This window comes from Apostichopus japonicus, chromosome 23 (genome assembly GCF_037975245.1).
Source record: "Apostichopus japonicus isolate 1M-3 chromosome 23, ASM3797524v1, whole genome shotgun sequence".
In the NCBI taxonomy this organism is placed as follows: Eukaryota; Metazoa; Echinodermata; class Holothuroidea; order Aspidochirotida; family Stichopodidae; genus Apostichopus; species Apostichopus japonicus.
In genome coordinates, this window is record NC_092583.1 from 4,318,533 (window position 1) to 4,331,231 (window position 12,699).

A 12,699-nucleotide genomic window follows, 5' to 3' on the forward strand; every position below is an offset into this window, starting at 1 on the left:
CTCGCCATTTGTAAAGGGAAACTTCTGGTAATAGGATTTGTTTCATTCGTTCCCCTATACGTCATTCACTTCCTTGTATTCATTTATGTATATTGCGCAATTTTATATTGTTGATATAAACTCAAACTCATACACTTGCAAGTATCGTAAATTAAATCGACCACAAAGTCTTGAACAAAAGTAAAAACCTAAAGTTAATTTGCTTATCGTTAAAAAGATGGATGATGTAAAAGTTTCGATTAAACTCCTGAGCAACTTCAACAACCATAAATAACTGTCAAACTTATTATCATTCTTACGCAGTGAAGTTCCTCTTCTTATCATGTTGATTCTTTAAACTTACAAGTTTTCCGAATCTTAAGTTACAGAAGACTTCCTTCGGCTAAACTGAAGAAGGCGTACTAAATAGAAGTTTCATTAAACTGGACTGTTTCGAATATTTTTTCATACAGGTTGCATATAGGTTGTGAATATGCTACAAAATCCTGACGGCTACACAGACAAAAATATTTCTTACCTGTACCAATTTATAAATTTGGAAACCTTTTTGTACTAGACCAAGATTGAAGAACTTTACCAATGGATATCGGAAGCATTTCATTCATTTCGTTTCTAATGTGTTCTGTGTTATCTTCATTTAATTCCAACTGTAGAACACTGGCAAGTGAGCAAGCAACCTGTCTAGGTTTTGACGAATGTTTTTGTACTAATGAGGGCGTCTTTGCGTGTTATCGTGACGATTTATCAAGAATTCCATTCACTTTACCTCCAGATACAACCACAGTGAAACTGAAATATCAAAATATATCCAAGATTTATAAAGCCGATTTCGTTGATTCGGGTTATGAAGGCTTGCTTGTACTGATGATACAGAATTCCAAACTACGAGATATCGAAAATGGGTCGTTTGCCGGTTTGACTAGTTTAATAGAATTGAATTTGGATGGAAATGAGTTGACTTCTCTCGATGCGACTAAATTTCACAATTTATTCAATTTGAAGTTGTTATCTCTGACCGCGAATGCTGTCGAAATTATTGAAAATGGGACATTCGAAAATTTGACCAAACTGGTATCATTGGATTTGAGCCGAAATAAAATATCAACACTCTACACAGGAATATTCAGTGGTCTGGATAATCTTATTTTTTTAAGTTTAAAGGAAAATGAGATTGACTTCATCGATAGAGAAACATTCCAAGTAGTACAAAACCTACGCAAATTAAATTTATCCTTCAACAGGATACGTGAACTTGACAATTTCACTTTTGTTGGTCTCGATAATTTACGATATTTATCGATTTCTGATAACGTTATTGATTATGTAGGAGACGATACGTTCCAATCATTATCGAACTTATCATCCTTATCTCTGGCACAAAATCGTCTGACAAATATGACTTTTTCGATCACCAACGACCTGAGAAATCTCGAAACACTTCAATTAAACGACAACCAACTTACGTCGATACATAACCTCTCAATTTTACCGTTCTTGAAGAAATTAGACGTTAGTAACAATATACAATTGTCTTTACCCTTTTGTTCTTTAGGAGAACTTCCGTTTCTTCAATCTCTCTTTATATCCCACACAAACGTAACTTTTAATCTCCGTCTTTTTATCGATACCGGCTGCCGCGGTATTAATATAGTTCCACATCTCCAACACCTGTACATACAACACAGCAACACGAAGCGGATTGATCTTAATCTTACCAAAGCTTTACCATATCTTCAAAATCTTTCTTTCGGAGATCAAAACATCGAAATCGAAAATGGATCTTTGTCAGTTTTGGATAACTTAAAAGTTCTCTCATTACACAATCTTCCTTCTTCGTTTTATCGATTGAAATTTTCCAACTCATTGCCCTCAAATATGACAACCATTGTGTTTTACGGCTTGGACAATTTTCCGGTAGAATTTCTAAGTCACGCCGGAGGTGAACGATTGTTACGTCTAGTGATTCGTAATTCAAATTTCGAATATCTTCCTGCTAATGCATTTGCAAATCTTTCCTCTCTTGAAAATGTTGAAATTCATAACGGATCTCTTTTATCGATCGACAAAGATGCACTAAATGGTCTCGGGAATCTAACCAAACTGGAAATGACTAGAAATCGGTTATCAACATTACCAGCAGGTTTGTTCCAAAGTACGCCTTACCTTGGTGTGTTGAATATTCACGAGAATCCTTGGTCATGTGACTGTAATCTGAAATGGTTGATCGCTTACATCGAACTGATTACGATCGATAATCTCACCGAATGTGTCAGTCCAACTGAACTGTCAGGAAAAGTAATCTCTTTACTATCAGAAAGTGATTTTCAGTGCTATGAGGTAAGTTCCTTTCCTAGATTGACCTCCAGTTCTATCTCAGCTGCAGTATCTACTGAAGATGAACAAAAATCACCATTCTCTTCTCAGTATCCTAAACGTACCTCCAGTTCAGTGTCTGGCTCTAAAAACTCCAACACGACATCCTATGTTACCATGGAAACGGACATTAATTTTACAACCGGATCGCAAATTTTGTCCTCTAATTCCCAATTGAACTTGACTTTCATTTTTCTCGGAATGAGTGGTATCATTGCTCTTATATTATTGATATCTCTTGGAATCGTCGGATACAAATATTATCAGTTATCAAAGAAAACACGTTCTACTTCACAATCGTGTGCAGATACTTTTTCAAATTCTTCGTTTAATACAAGAGAAATCGACGATACGGAGTTATACGACAATGTTAACGCTAAAACCGAAGAAACATCTGATCCGTATATCTACAACATTCCTCGCCAACACCCCGACGTGCCTCGTCGATACAGCCTCACGGCACCCCGACTGAAGCACAATAACGTACCCCCTACCGGCCGGGAGGTGCGTCTAAAAACCTTCAAGTCATCTAGTAATGATACAAATATGGAAAGTGAAGATTCTGGTGAGAAAATTTATGAAAATCAAGTGTTTCGAAAAGAAACCAGCGTCTGCTAATGGACAATTAATCAATGATACTCCATGAAGGCTCTGGTAGCGTTACATGACATATATATGATATAAATATAATATGTGTTCCACAGATACTACATAACCAAATTCACTTAAGTTAATAGTGTACAATGTTCTCTATTAATGCTATGTAAAGTATTTGTAAAGTGTTTCGCAGAACTGGTAATTAATCTAACCACGTTTCGCATCTATTGTTATATGCAAATTGAGAACCCTAGCCTACATTTGAAGTGTTATAAAGGATTAACTTTGATAATTTTCGAACGATGTATATTGCACGAATTACTTATCCACATCAGGCATATGCACCCCAACCCAACCCCATTCCTTCCTTCCCACTCCTCCAGTTTTTGCAGCTTCAAAAAGTTATCATTATTCCAGTGTTCCGTGTACATTACCTCTATAGGTGACGGAATATCCTATACGCTTTAGATATTATCTTATAGTACTCTTCAATAAGCCTACACAGGTGAACAAACGTACGTCCATAGAATATCCTGCCCCATGCAAAAAAAAATTATATAGAAGAAATATAGGCCTGTAGTAAACACTTTATTAGCTTATAATAGCCTCATTGACCGAAGAAATTCTCGTTCCTTTTAACATTTTCAATAAATTTACAAGTGTTAATGTATATAAACGAATGTACATGTAGGCCAATAAAGGCTAGGTCAAATTATATACAGAAAAATACATTATCCGATATAAATGACAAAAACAGATTAACACCGTTGAAAGTTGACGAAGAAGTTAAATACTTTATTTATTTTTTATAAGAAAGCTTATAGGCTTATTTTCAACTGCCGGCGTCCCTTACTAAAGGGTCTGGGGTGATATACATGTATCTATATTACCAGTGCTGCAGCCCCCTCCCCTATCTCTCTTTCGTCCTAGTGAAGCTTAAAACCCCCCACCCCTTTCCCGGACAAGCTAATTTCCTCCGAGGTGCCGCTTCGAGCTTCTTCGGTTCAAATGGTGGATGTCCTTTTGCTTTACCATTCGGCAATTAAGAGACATGTCCACCATCACAACAAAGATATTGTGAGCCATAAATGATTTAATTTAACTACAAGAACATAATGCTGCAATCAGTCTATTTGATCAAAAACTATAACATTGTCACAAACTCGTTTTTTTTAAAGAATTTACAATAAAACGCTGTCCACTGCATTTGGTAACAGTAAATATTTTCTAAATATTATTGTAATTCTGACAGAATTCCGTAAGGCTACGTACATTTTATTTAAATTTTAAAAATTAATCCCCCTCCCTCTCTAGCCCCCTCCCCCTCTCCACCTCTCTCTCCACCTTTCTATCGCTCTCCTTCTGTTACCCTTGTCGCTGAACTTATCAAACTCCTATTTCAACAAATATAAAGCATTTATGATGACCTCCGATTAATATTTTGTGTCGTCTGTTTTTCCAATTTTGTCTGAAGTTTGTGAACACAAAACTATACGAAACAGGAACTCAGCGATGATCATAAAGTTAGGAAAGGAATTAAATGCCTCAAGATTGATGGCGTGTAATTATATTTCGCTTATGGTACATATCTTATTCTACCCTGGCGTTTATGGTAGTCTGAAACCTAAAAGTAAACCATGCTTGAAAGTCACGGGTACAATAATTATGCATATTAACATCCTGAATTGCAATTTATTTCTTTATTCAGTGAGATATATCTTTTGTTATTTTATCTCAAGTTTACTTTCCAAACATTTATATGTAATATTTTTAATGGGATACTTCTGGGGGCTGAAGTTGACTGCTTGACAAAAAGTGCATAAAATATCCTGGGTCTTTTTGTTTAAAGGCATTGAAGACTCGCCCCAAACAGCGTCCCGTCATCTTTATAAAGTTAACTTTCCGTTGCTTGCAAGTGAAGTTTTTCTCTTGTCGCTACAAAATGCAGACAGTAATGACACGTGATACCTTGTTAGCTTTAGCTGGACCTGAGATGTCCATCGCTGTATTGTTTGTGCTGTGGGTATTGACCGCAGCTGTATGTACCGACTGTACACTAGTGTCTAATTGCCGGCGGTAGCAAGCTGTGTGTGTATTTTCTGGGATCGATGGTGATGTCTAACACTTCTGTTACACCTCATTCGAAACTAGGTCATATTACCGGCATTAGACGTTTCTTTTTGCGCGAGTCTTCACACCCTTTAAAAGTACATGCATCCACGTAGCTTTCAGTGTGTGGCGAAGATAACAAATTTACTCAAATTTCGTGATATTTTTTAAAGCACCTCGCAACGGCAGAGTGAATGATGTTATCACGGCAAGTGAGCTGACAATATTTTTGTCTTGCTTTTTCATATTTTCTATAAAAAAAAGTAATTTTTAAGAAATTCTAAATAGACAAACAAGTAGCATATGACAGCTAAGCAAACATTACAAATGTATCACATTTCAAGGATAAATCAAAAAAGAATATTGCAGGAGAGTACATCGTTTGAAGAGCATCTGTCGTGATGACACCACACAAACCACTGCTGTATTCTCGGAGTAAATGAGGGTTTACCCATTCAGTTCGTCTTGATTACGAAAACAAACTTTAAGTATCTTATGATGCTACGAGAATGTCCTTTTTAAGGATTTAACCCTGCTGTAGCAGATGCTCATGGCTTCAGTGTATTGTAAGAAATTGACGCAGTATATGTTTATTACTATTTATATTGCTTTTTGAAAGAAATAAACTTGCTTAAATGAAAAGTTCAGCGGTAAATTTATTTCAGTTTGCAGTCTGTATATTTTGTACAAAGGTTGAACATAGTAGTAAGCGGGTATATGATTAACGTAATAACGTTATTAACATGCGCTCCAGAGTCCAAGCAAGATCATCGGCACCAGATCAGTGTAAAGGGGTTCGATGTACTAAGTCCCTTCTAGCCTTCTTAGTTGCCTCTTTATTGTACCCTGTTTCCTCACCTTAACCAGCTCCAGGCCCTGCTCCGCCCATGCCTCACATCATGTGACACAGTGTGTCACTCAGATGAAAAGGAGTAGAATTACAGGGGCATGATAATTTGTCTGATCTCATTTTCAGTGGGTGATTCCTTTCACCCATTTTACCCGATGAATGTTCGATCGCTATTTCATTTTCCCACCTCAAGTGTTTTCGCTTGTTACTTTACCTTTAAGATGGGCAAAATGGTAAGGAGTTTCATCATCAGGGCCCATTCGACCGACCGAATTCTCTATCCGGTGATAATTCGGCACCGCTGGGATGGACTTCCACCAATCGAACTATCATATTTACGAGTAAATACTCCAAGTGTGTAGATGATTTAGTTGAGTGCCGTCCCCTAACTTGTAATCAGCTGATAAACCTACCAATGTTTACAGACGTGCGAAGGTCAAAATATGGAGGGGGTTACGTTAGTTAGGCCTCGATAAAAAAAAAAAAAACGTTTCTTAAGCTACCCTTTTATTCAAAAGAAAGCCATCTCTTACATATATTTTAAACAGGTATATAAAAGAACAGGAAATATGGATACCACAGCTGTCAGGAGCAAGCATAAGTTCAACGAGGTGTCCTTAGATCGTTATTTAACCGAGCAAGTGGCAGACTACCCCAGGTCAATATCACCCTTGGTTGTTAGGCAATATGCGTAAGTGAAGTAATACTAACGTTACAGTAGGCCTACAGAGCACAGCCCAATTACTGTGTCCATACGTTTCCACTTTGGGAAACTATGTTGAAAAGCACCAGTGCTATATTATTAGTTAGCATCATGGCTGTTTAACTGTATTACAGTAGTTATATGTATATATGTGTGTTCCACCTGAGTAGTGATCAGGCCTAGCCTAGGCCTAGAATATGAAAAGTTCATTACTAGCTTCATAGCTCCCAACTTTTCCTGATGCAAATTCTGGTCAATGTACATGTGATCTGCAAAATTGGGAAGGTGTATTACAGAAGGGGCATTCCCTCCCCCTTTTGAAAAAGAATATGGAAGTTTGAGACCCTGCACATGCAAAATGGTGGAAACTATTGTGGTACTAATGTATAAGTTTATGGTAACCTCTTCAATTTAATAATTAGCAGTTTGCTAACAGTTTTATTTTATTTCAATTTAATAATGACACAATTCAGGAGTTTGACTAGTACATACAAGTCAGCAGTTTTGCGACATGAAATGCAAGTCTGACATGTCAGTTGTGAGTCACTTTGCTGCTCTGTAGCTTACCAAATTATCATTGCGTTGTTAGGCTGCAACTCCTAACTAACATTAGCCTCTTTTTACTCAATATTTGCTCGATTATGGAATGTTGACGATGCATGAATAACATCCACAATAATTGCATATTTCAGATATTGCCTACAAATATCTGAACCACTGCTATACTCAAAGTATGATCTAGCCTATTTTAACAAAATTTGTAGCTTAGGCCAATGATTTTAAGTTTACAGGCCTAGGGGTTTAGTTAGGTCTTTTGTTGTGTTATGTTGTAAATTTTGTCTGCCTATGTGAGGCTTCCAAACTTCAAGGAACAAACATGTTGTGACCACATCCTTGTATTTCACTTCAAAATCAGCCTCCACGCAATGATATGTTTCCTTTAATACACTTTATATACACTAAATATGATAAGAATTTTCATATCTTGCTTTGCTGTTTGAAGGTCAGGCCAGTCTAACCCAACTTTTTACCTGAAGAAAGATGAAAAGGAATATGTCATGAGAAAGAAACCACCAGGCAAACTGCTCAAGGGAGCACATCAGGTGAGTGAATCATAGAAGCTGAGCTATGGGATAAAGGAATATAGCAAGTAGTAGTAAATGAAGTAAACAGAGAAAAAGAGAAAAAAAAAACTCAAAATATTAGTTCTGTGTCCTTTGTTCAACATCAGATATTAAATCACATTTTGGATAATTTATATATAGTTCAATACAAAATTCACACGATAATGCACTCTATCAGCTTGTGCGATCTAGTTTCATCTCAGATAATGACAAAAACAAATATTTACAGAAGAAGAAATAACAATTTTGGTGATAAGTGCTGATAAAAGAGCAAAATGCCTGGATGATATAAGCTTTAGAATATAATGGAAAACATCCTTATGACCGATTACAAAAATGATTTGATTCACAGATTTTGGTGGAAACATTCAGAATTAGAATTCCAATCTTTCAAATGAAGGGCATAATGACCTTGGCATGGGTAAAAGTAGAAAAAGCGATTACTAAATGATTTGATTGATACTTTGCAGATCATTTTCGGTGAAAAACATAGGGAATTGGATACCAAACTTTGAAATTAAGGGCATAATGAACGTGGTCATTTTTGGCAGAAGTAGAAACAGCAATTTCAAACCAATTTGTTGATACTCCACAGATTTTAGGTGAAAATCAACAGGGAATTGGATTCCAAACTTTCAAGCTAAGGGTGTGATGAACATGGTTATTGTTAAAAGTAGAAAAGGCAGCCATGTATTATGAATAATCAGCTCACTTGATTGGTACATTGTACATCGGGGACTTGTACTTGCATGGTGACTGCAAGGTATAACCAGACCTTTCTATTTGGAGGTGACTAGGAATATAAACACTGTGAATATCAATTGAATAATGGTTTTTGATAGTTTTTTTTTTTTTTTGGGGGGGGGGGGTTTGAGGGGATCTAGATCTGCAAGAAGAGATCTTTCTTTTCTGGTTCCTCTCATCCCACCTACCTACCACTCCCTCCTCCCACCTACCCCCCCCCCCTTATTTCTCCTTCTCCTTTCCTCCCCTTCTCACTCCTGTCATGATGGTTATATTGAATGTCACTCTTATTAGAGAAAACCAGTATTTTTTAAATGATTAATTCTTTCAATCTCTAGGTAGACAGAGAATTCAGAATCCAGTCATCTCTGAGTAAGGCGGTTTATCCCGTTCCCAAGATGGTCACTCTGTGCCAGGATCCTGCTGTTGTTGGTCAAGATTTTTACATCATGGAACACGTTAAGGTATTTTATCGAAATATCTAAACGATTAATCACATCTCTTGAAAGTAAACTCATCACAGTTGGAATATGGGCACATCAGAGTTTTTAATCTTACAATAAAGCAGTTTGCATTTGCATTTCAAAATTTCAGCTAACCTCTGCAGTTCCTTAACAAGAAGTTTTTACTAATACTAACCTCAACAAAACACTTCTCGACAATTAAACATCCATAAACACACAACTTAAAATTGCAAGTAATGTATGTAAATACTAGAGCACCTGATGTTTTGAACCAAGCAGAACCTTCAAAAGGCAGGCTGTATGCCTGTAGTTATATGTCTGTGTCTGTTACACATACAAGCTTTTTTTCAGTAGACAATCAATCTGTTTATAGCTGGTTTGTTTTGCCATTTGCACTACTGCAAAAAAATCAGGTCTTCATCTAAGAGCCTCAACATTACTGCAGGTGGCAAACTTCACCTTCCTGTCTTTAAGACTACCGAGCAAATATGGATTGACCTTTACCCTACAGAATTAAAGGTACCTGGATATGTAAATATCAGCTAGGTAACTGTGTACATTTGTATTATCATCTTCCCAAATCTTCTTATTGGTCCATGTTACTACCACACAGTATCCCCCCTACCCTTCCCCCCTCCCCTCCACTGTAATGGCCTTTTTCAATTTCATATTCTTTGATGGAGTGTTAGCTCAGGGGTTAATGCCGGTGCCTTTCAATCATAAGGCCCCGAGTTCGAGTCACTTGAAGATCAATGTATGTCGTCCAGTTAAAGAGTTGTTGACAATTGACAAATTCATAATCATGGACGTTAAATAGGAATCTAAGAGACTGACTTCAGTGAGCTTGCCGCTTTGATAAGCCAACGATGGCTTCTTCGCAAGTTCCTGCTTGCAGGAGGATCTAAAATACATATTCTTTTGGCCAGGGTCGGATTTTTCGTGACATCACCCTGCAGGAGATGCCCCCAAATGAAAGGAAGAGCTATTACTACGCCATGATAGCAGCCTTGGCCAAACTCCACAGTGTCAACTTCCGAAGGATCGGTCTGGGGAACTACGGTAAAATCGGAGGTTACAGACAGAGACAGGTATGGATTAAAGCATAGGTACCACGGTTCTGATTGTAAACGATCGTTTCTCAAAGAGTTTATTATCGTTAATGCAGAAGAGTCGATAGATAGAAAAAGTCTCTTACATATTAACCTATAATTATTTTCAAAATAAAATAAAACTGTTAACAAACTGCTTATCCACTAGAAAGCCTGTGTAAGAGAATGTGTAAAATTAACTTGGCCTGACGTTTCGATCCTAGCAGGATCTTCTTCAGAGGCTAAATGACAAGTAACAGTAACAGAAGGGACAAAAAACAACCACTAATGTCAATTATTTTATTAAAAATTGTATACTCTCTTAAGTAGAATCACTGACTAGAGAGATGACGTCTTTTTGCTTTTTTTCTGACTGAATGGTAGAAGAGTGGATGTCACTAAACTCCAGACCACTCTTATATTTTCAAAGTTCCTCGGGGTGTACAGTAGTTAGCGTTAGTCATGCTGTGATGCTTCCTTTAGAAAGCTGTACAATTTCAACCCCATCAGAACAAAGCAAAATGATGTGGTATGCTCCCCTATAGTCATAGGGTTTAGCTTGTTACCTGTTCGAAATAAGTCATTTAGTATAAGTCATATATATAAGTCATTAAGTTGCTAGAGTCAGTGTTCATTTGACAGCAGTGACATGTTTTACCAGGAATTACAAGACCAAACTTTCAGTTATCATCTAATGAGGATTTAATTGTTTAACAAAACAAAGCTTTAATTAGAGAGAGTATTGTCAAATGATTTATGCGTACAACTCACAGTAAGCAACCAATCATGGCACAGATTGCCTCTTTTATCTTGGTAGTCTGCTGGGTTTTATTTTGTTATTAGATTGCTACTTGGACCAAACAATACAGAGCTTCCAACAAACAGGGAAGTCTAGATGATATCCCAGAGATGGAGGAGTTAATAACCTGGCTCAATGCCAACAACCCAAAGGACGCAGAGAAGACCACTATCGTCCACGGGGACTTCCGTCTGGATAATATGATCTTCCATCCAACAAAGGTAAGTCCACTCTATGCAAGGATAGTTGGACGGGGACTTCCGTCTGGATAATATGATCTTCCATCCAACAAAGGTAAGCCCACTCTTTGTACAGATGGTAAACATTCACTGCACACATCGGGTATAAAATCTGCATCCAGTGTAGTAGAAAGTCGTTGTTGTTGTTGAGTAAAGTGATTCGAATTTATTGAGTGAATTTTTGTGGGGGTGCAGTGGGGATGGGATAGGGGGAGGGGAGAGGTGAAGAGTAAGTGACATGAACAGCGGAGGTACAGTTTGACTCAGGACCATTAAGATGTAATTTAAAACTGCACCCTTCTGCTTTTTTCTTTTCACAGTAGGATTGTGAAATGATGCTGAAAATTTCACTTGCATAGGAAACACAACTGTTTGCAGATGGAACATGGCAGAGGACTCTTTTACTCTGGGGCTGTGAAATTCTCTTATCATTCTCGTAGCATCATAGAAAGATGGTTACAAGTTGTTATAATTGGTTATCACAGGTCTCAGCTGTAAACGGCCCAAGCTTTACCATCAAAATTGTTTCAAATATAATAGCAGAAAAGATAATGAAACGAAAATCATCATTGAAGCAAATATTTAAAAGCCTTTTGCTGTGTGTGTAGTTCAGCAGCAGGAGGAAATAGGCTCTACTATTTTCTCACATTAGTAGAGCACCTTGCCAAAGAAACGTCAGACAGTTTTCAACAAGAGAGCATGTCACACGAATTAAGAAAGAAATGGATTTTGTTTCTTCTCTTATTCAGCCAAAAGTTCTGGCAGTCTTGGATTGGGAATTGTCGACTCTCGGCGACCCACTCACTGACCTTGCTTACTCGTTAATATCGTACCATTGGCCGACCGATGTGCCTTCCCCATTCGGTAACTCAGGTCTGTATCATTCCGAACAGCCAAATTTAATCAGTAAAATTACTTAATCGCGACTATTAATATGCTGTTTTATTTTTTTTCCTCTGAACAACCAAATTGAATCAGTAAAATTACTAATCACGACTATTAATACGCCGTCTTGTTATTATTCCGACTGTTTGTTAAAATTCTACATTTCAAATACAAGGCACTGTTATGCTTAATTATGCATATGATAAAGATTTTTTGGTGATTAAAAATGTCACACATTCTTTAATCATTTTATGCTTTGAAACACTCAAAATTTATAGTCTATAAGCAGTTTCAAAGATTTGGGGATTTTTCTCTCTAAAATAAAAAAAACATTCTCTTGTGGGAGAAATATTGCAAAAATTGATTGAAGAGTTTCTTCTCTATATTTCGAAAGGTGATCAAGACTTTGATGCATTGGAAGGTATACCCAAAGAAGAGGTCCTCCTCAAACTCTACTCGCAGTATGCCGGTGTTCCGTATCCCATCCCTAACTGGGACTTCTACATCGCTCTTTCATTCTTTAAATTGGCCGCCATTAGCCAGGTAAGTTTTCAAATTTGTGGGAAAAATTTTACATCTTTTCAAACAGGTAGTTCATGTATTTTTAAGACCATTTTATCGACAACAACAAAAACAATTGGTCCATGTTTTTTTCTTCTGTAAATTGTAAAACACATTGCTTTATGTCGTAAAGTGTATCAGCTGACAGTGATACAAATTTATG

General features: G+C 37.0%; 2 protein-coding genes across 2 annotated transcripts in view; both read left to right on the forward strand.

The window, feature by feature from the left end:
* Nucleotides 1–311: 311 nt before the first annotated feature.
* Nucleotides 312–3,521, forward strand: LOC139964977 (uncharacterized). Its single transcript, XM_071967095.1, has one exon. It carries the CDS (start codon nt 580–582, stop codon nt 2,989–2,991), a length of 2,412 nt encoding a protein of 803 aa, XP_071823196.1. The 5' UTR covers nt 312–579; the 3' UTR covers nt 2,992–3,521.
* Nucleotides 3,522–6,362: 2,841 nt separating this feature from the next.
* The window catches only part of LOC139964727 (acyl-CoA dehydrogenase family member 11-like), a 34,823-nt gene continuing 28,486 nt past the window's right edge, over nt 6,363–12,699 (forward strand). The window contains exons 1-7 of the mRNA XM_071966591.1: nt 6,363–6,620; nt 7,636–7,735; nt 8,839–8,964; nt 9,891–10,052; nt 10,896–11,072; nt 11,840–11,963; nt 12,370–12,518. Of these exons, the coding sequence (XP_071822692.1) occupies nt 6,499–6,620; nt 7,636–7,735; nt 8,839–8,964; nt 9,891–10,052; nt 10,896–11,072; nt 11,840–11,963; nt 12,370–12,518 (960 nt within the window). The 5' untranslated portion in view covers nt 6,363–6,498. The remainder of the gene's footprint in view (nt 6,621–7,635; nt 7,736–8,838; nt 8,965–9,890; nt 10,053–10,895; nt 11,073–11,839; nt 11,964–12,369; nt 12,519–12,699) is intronic.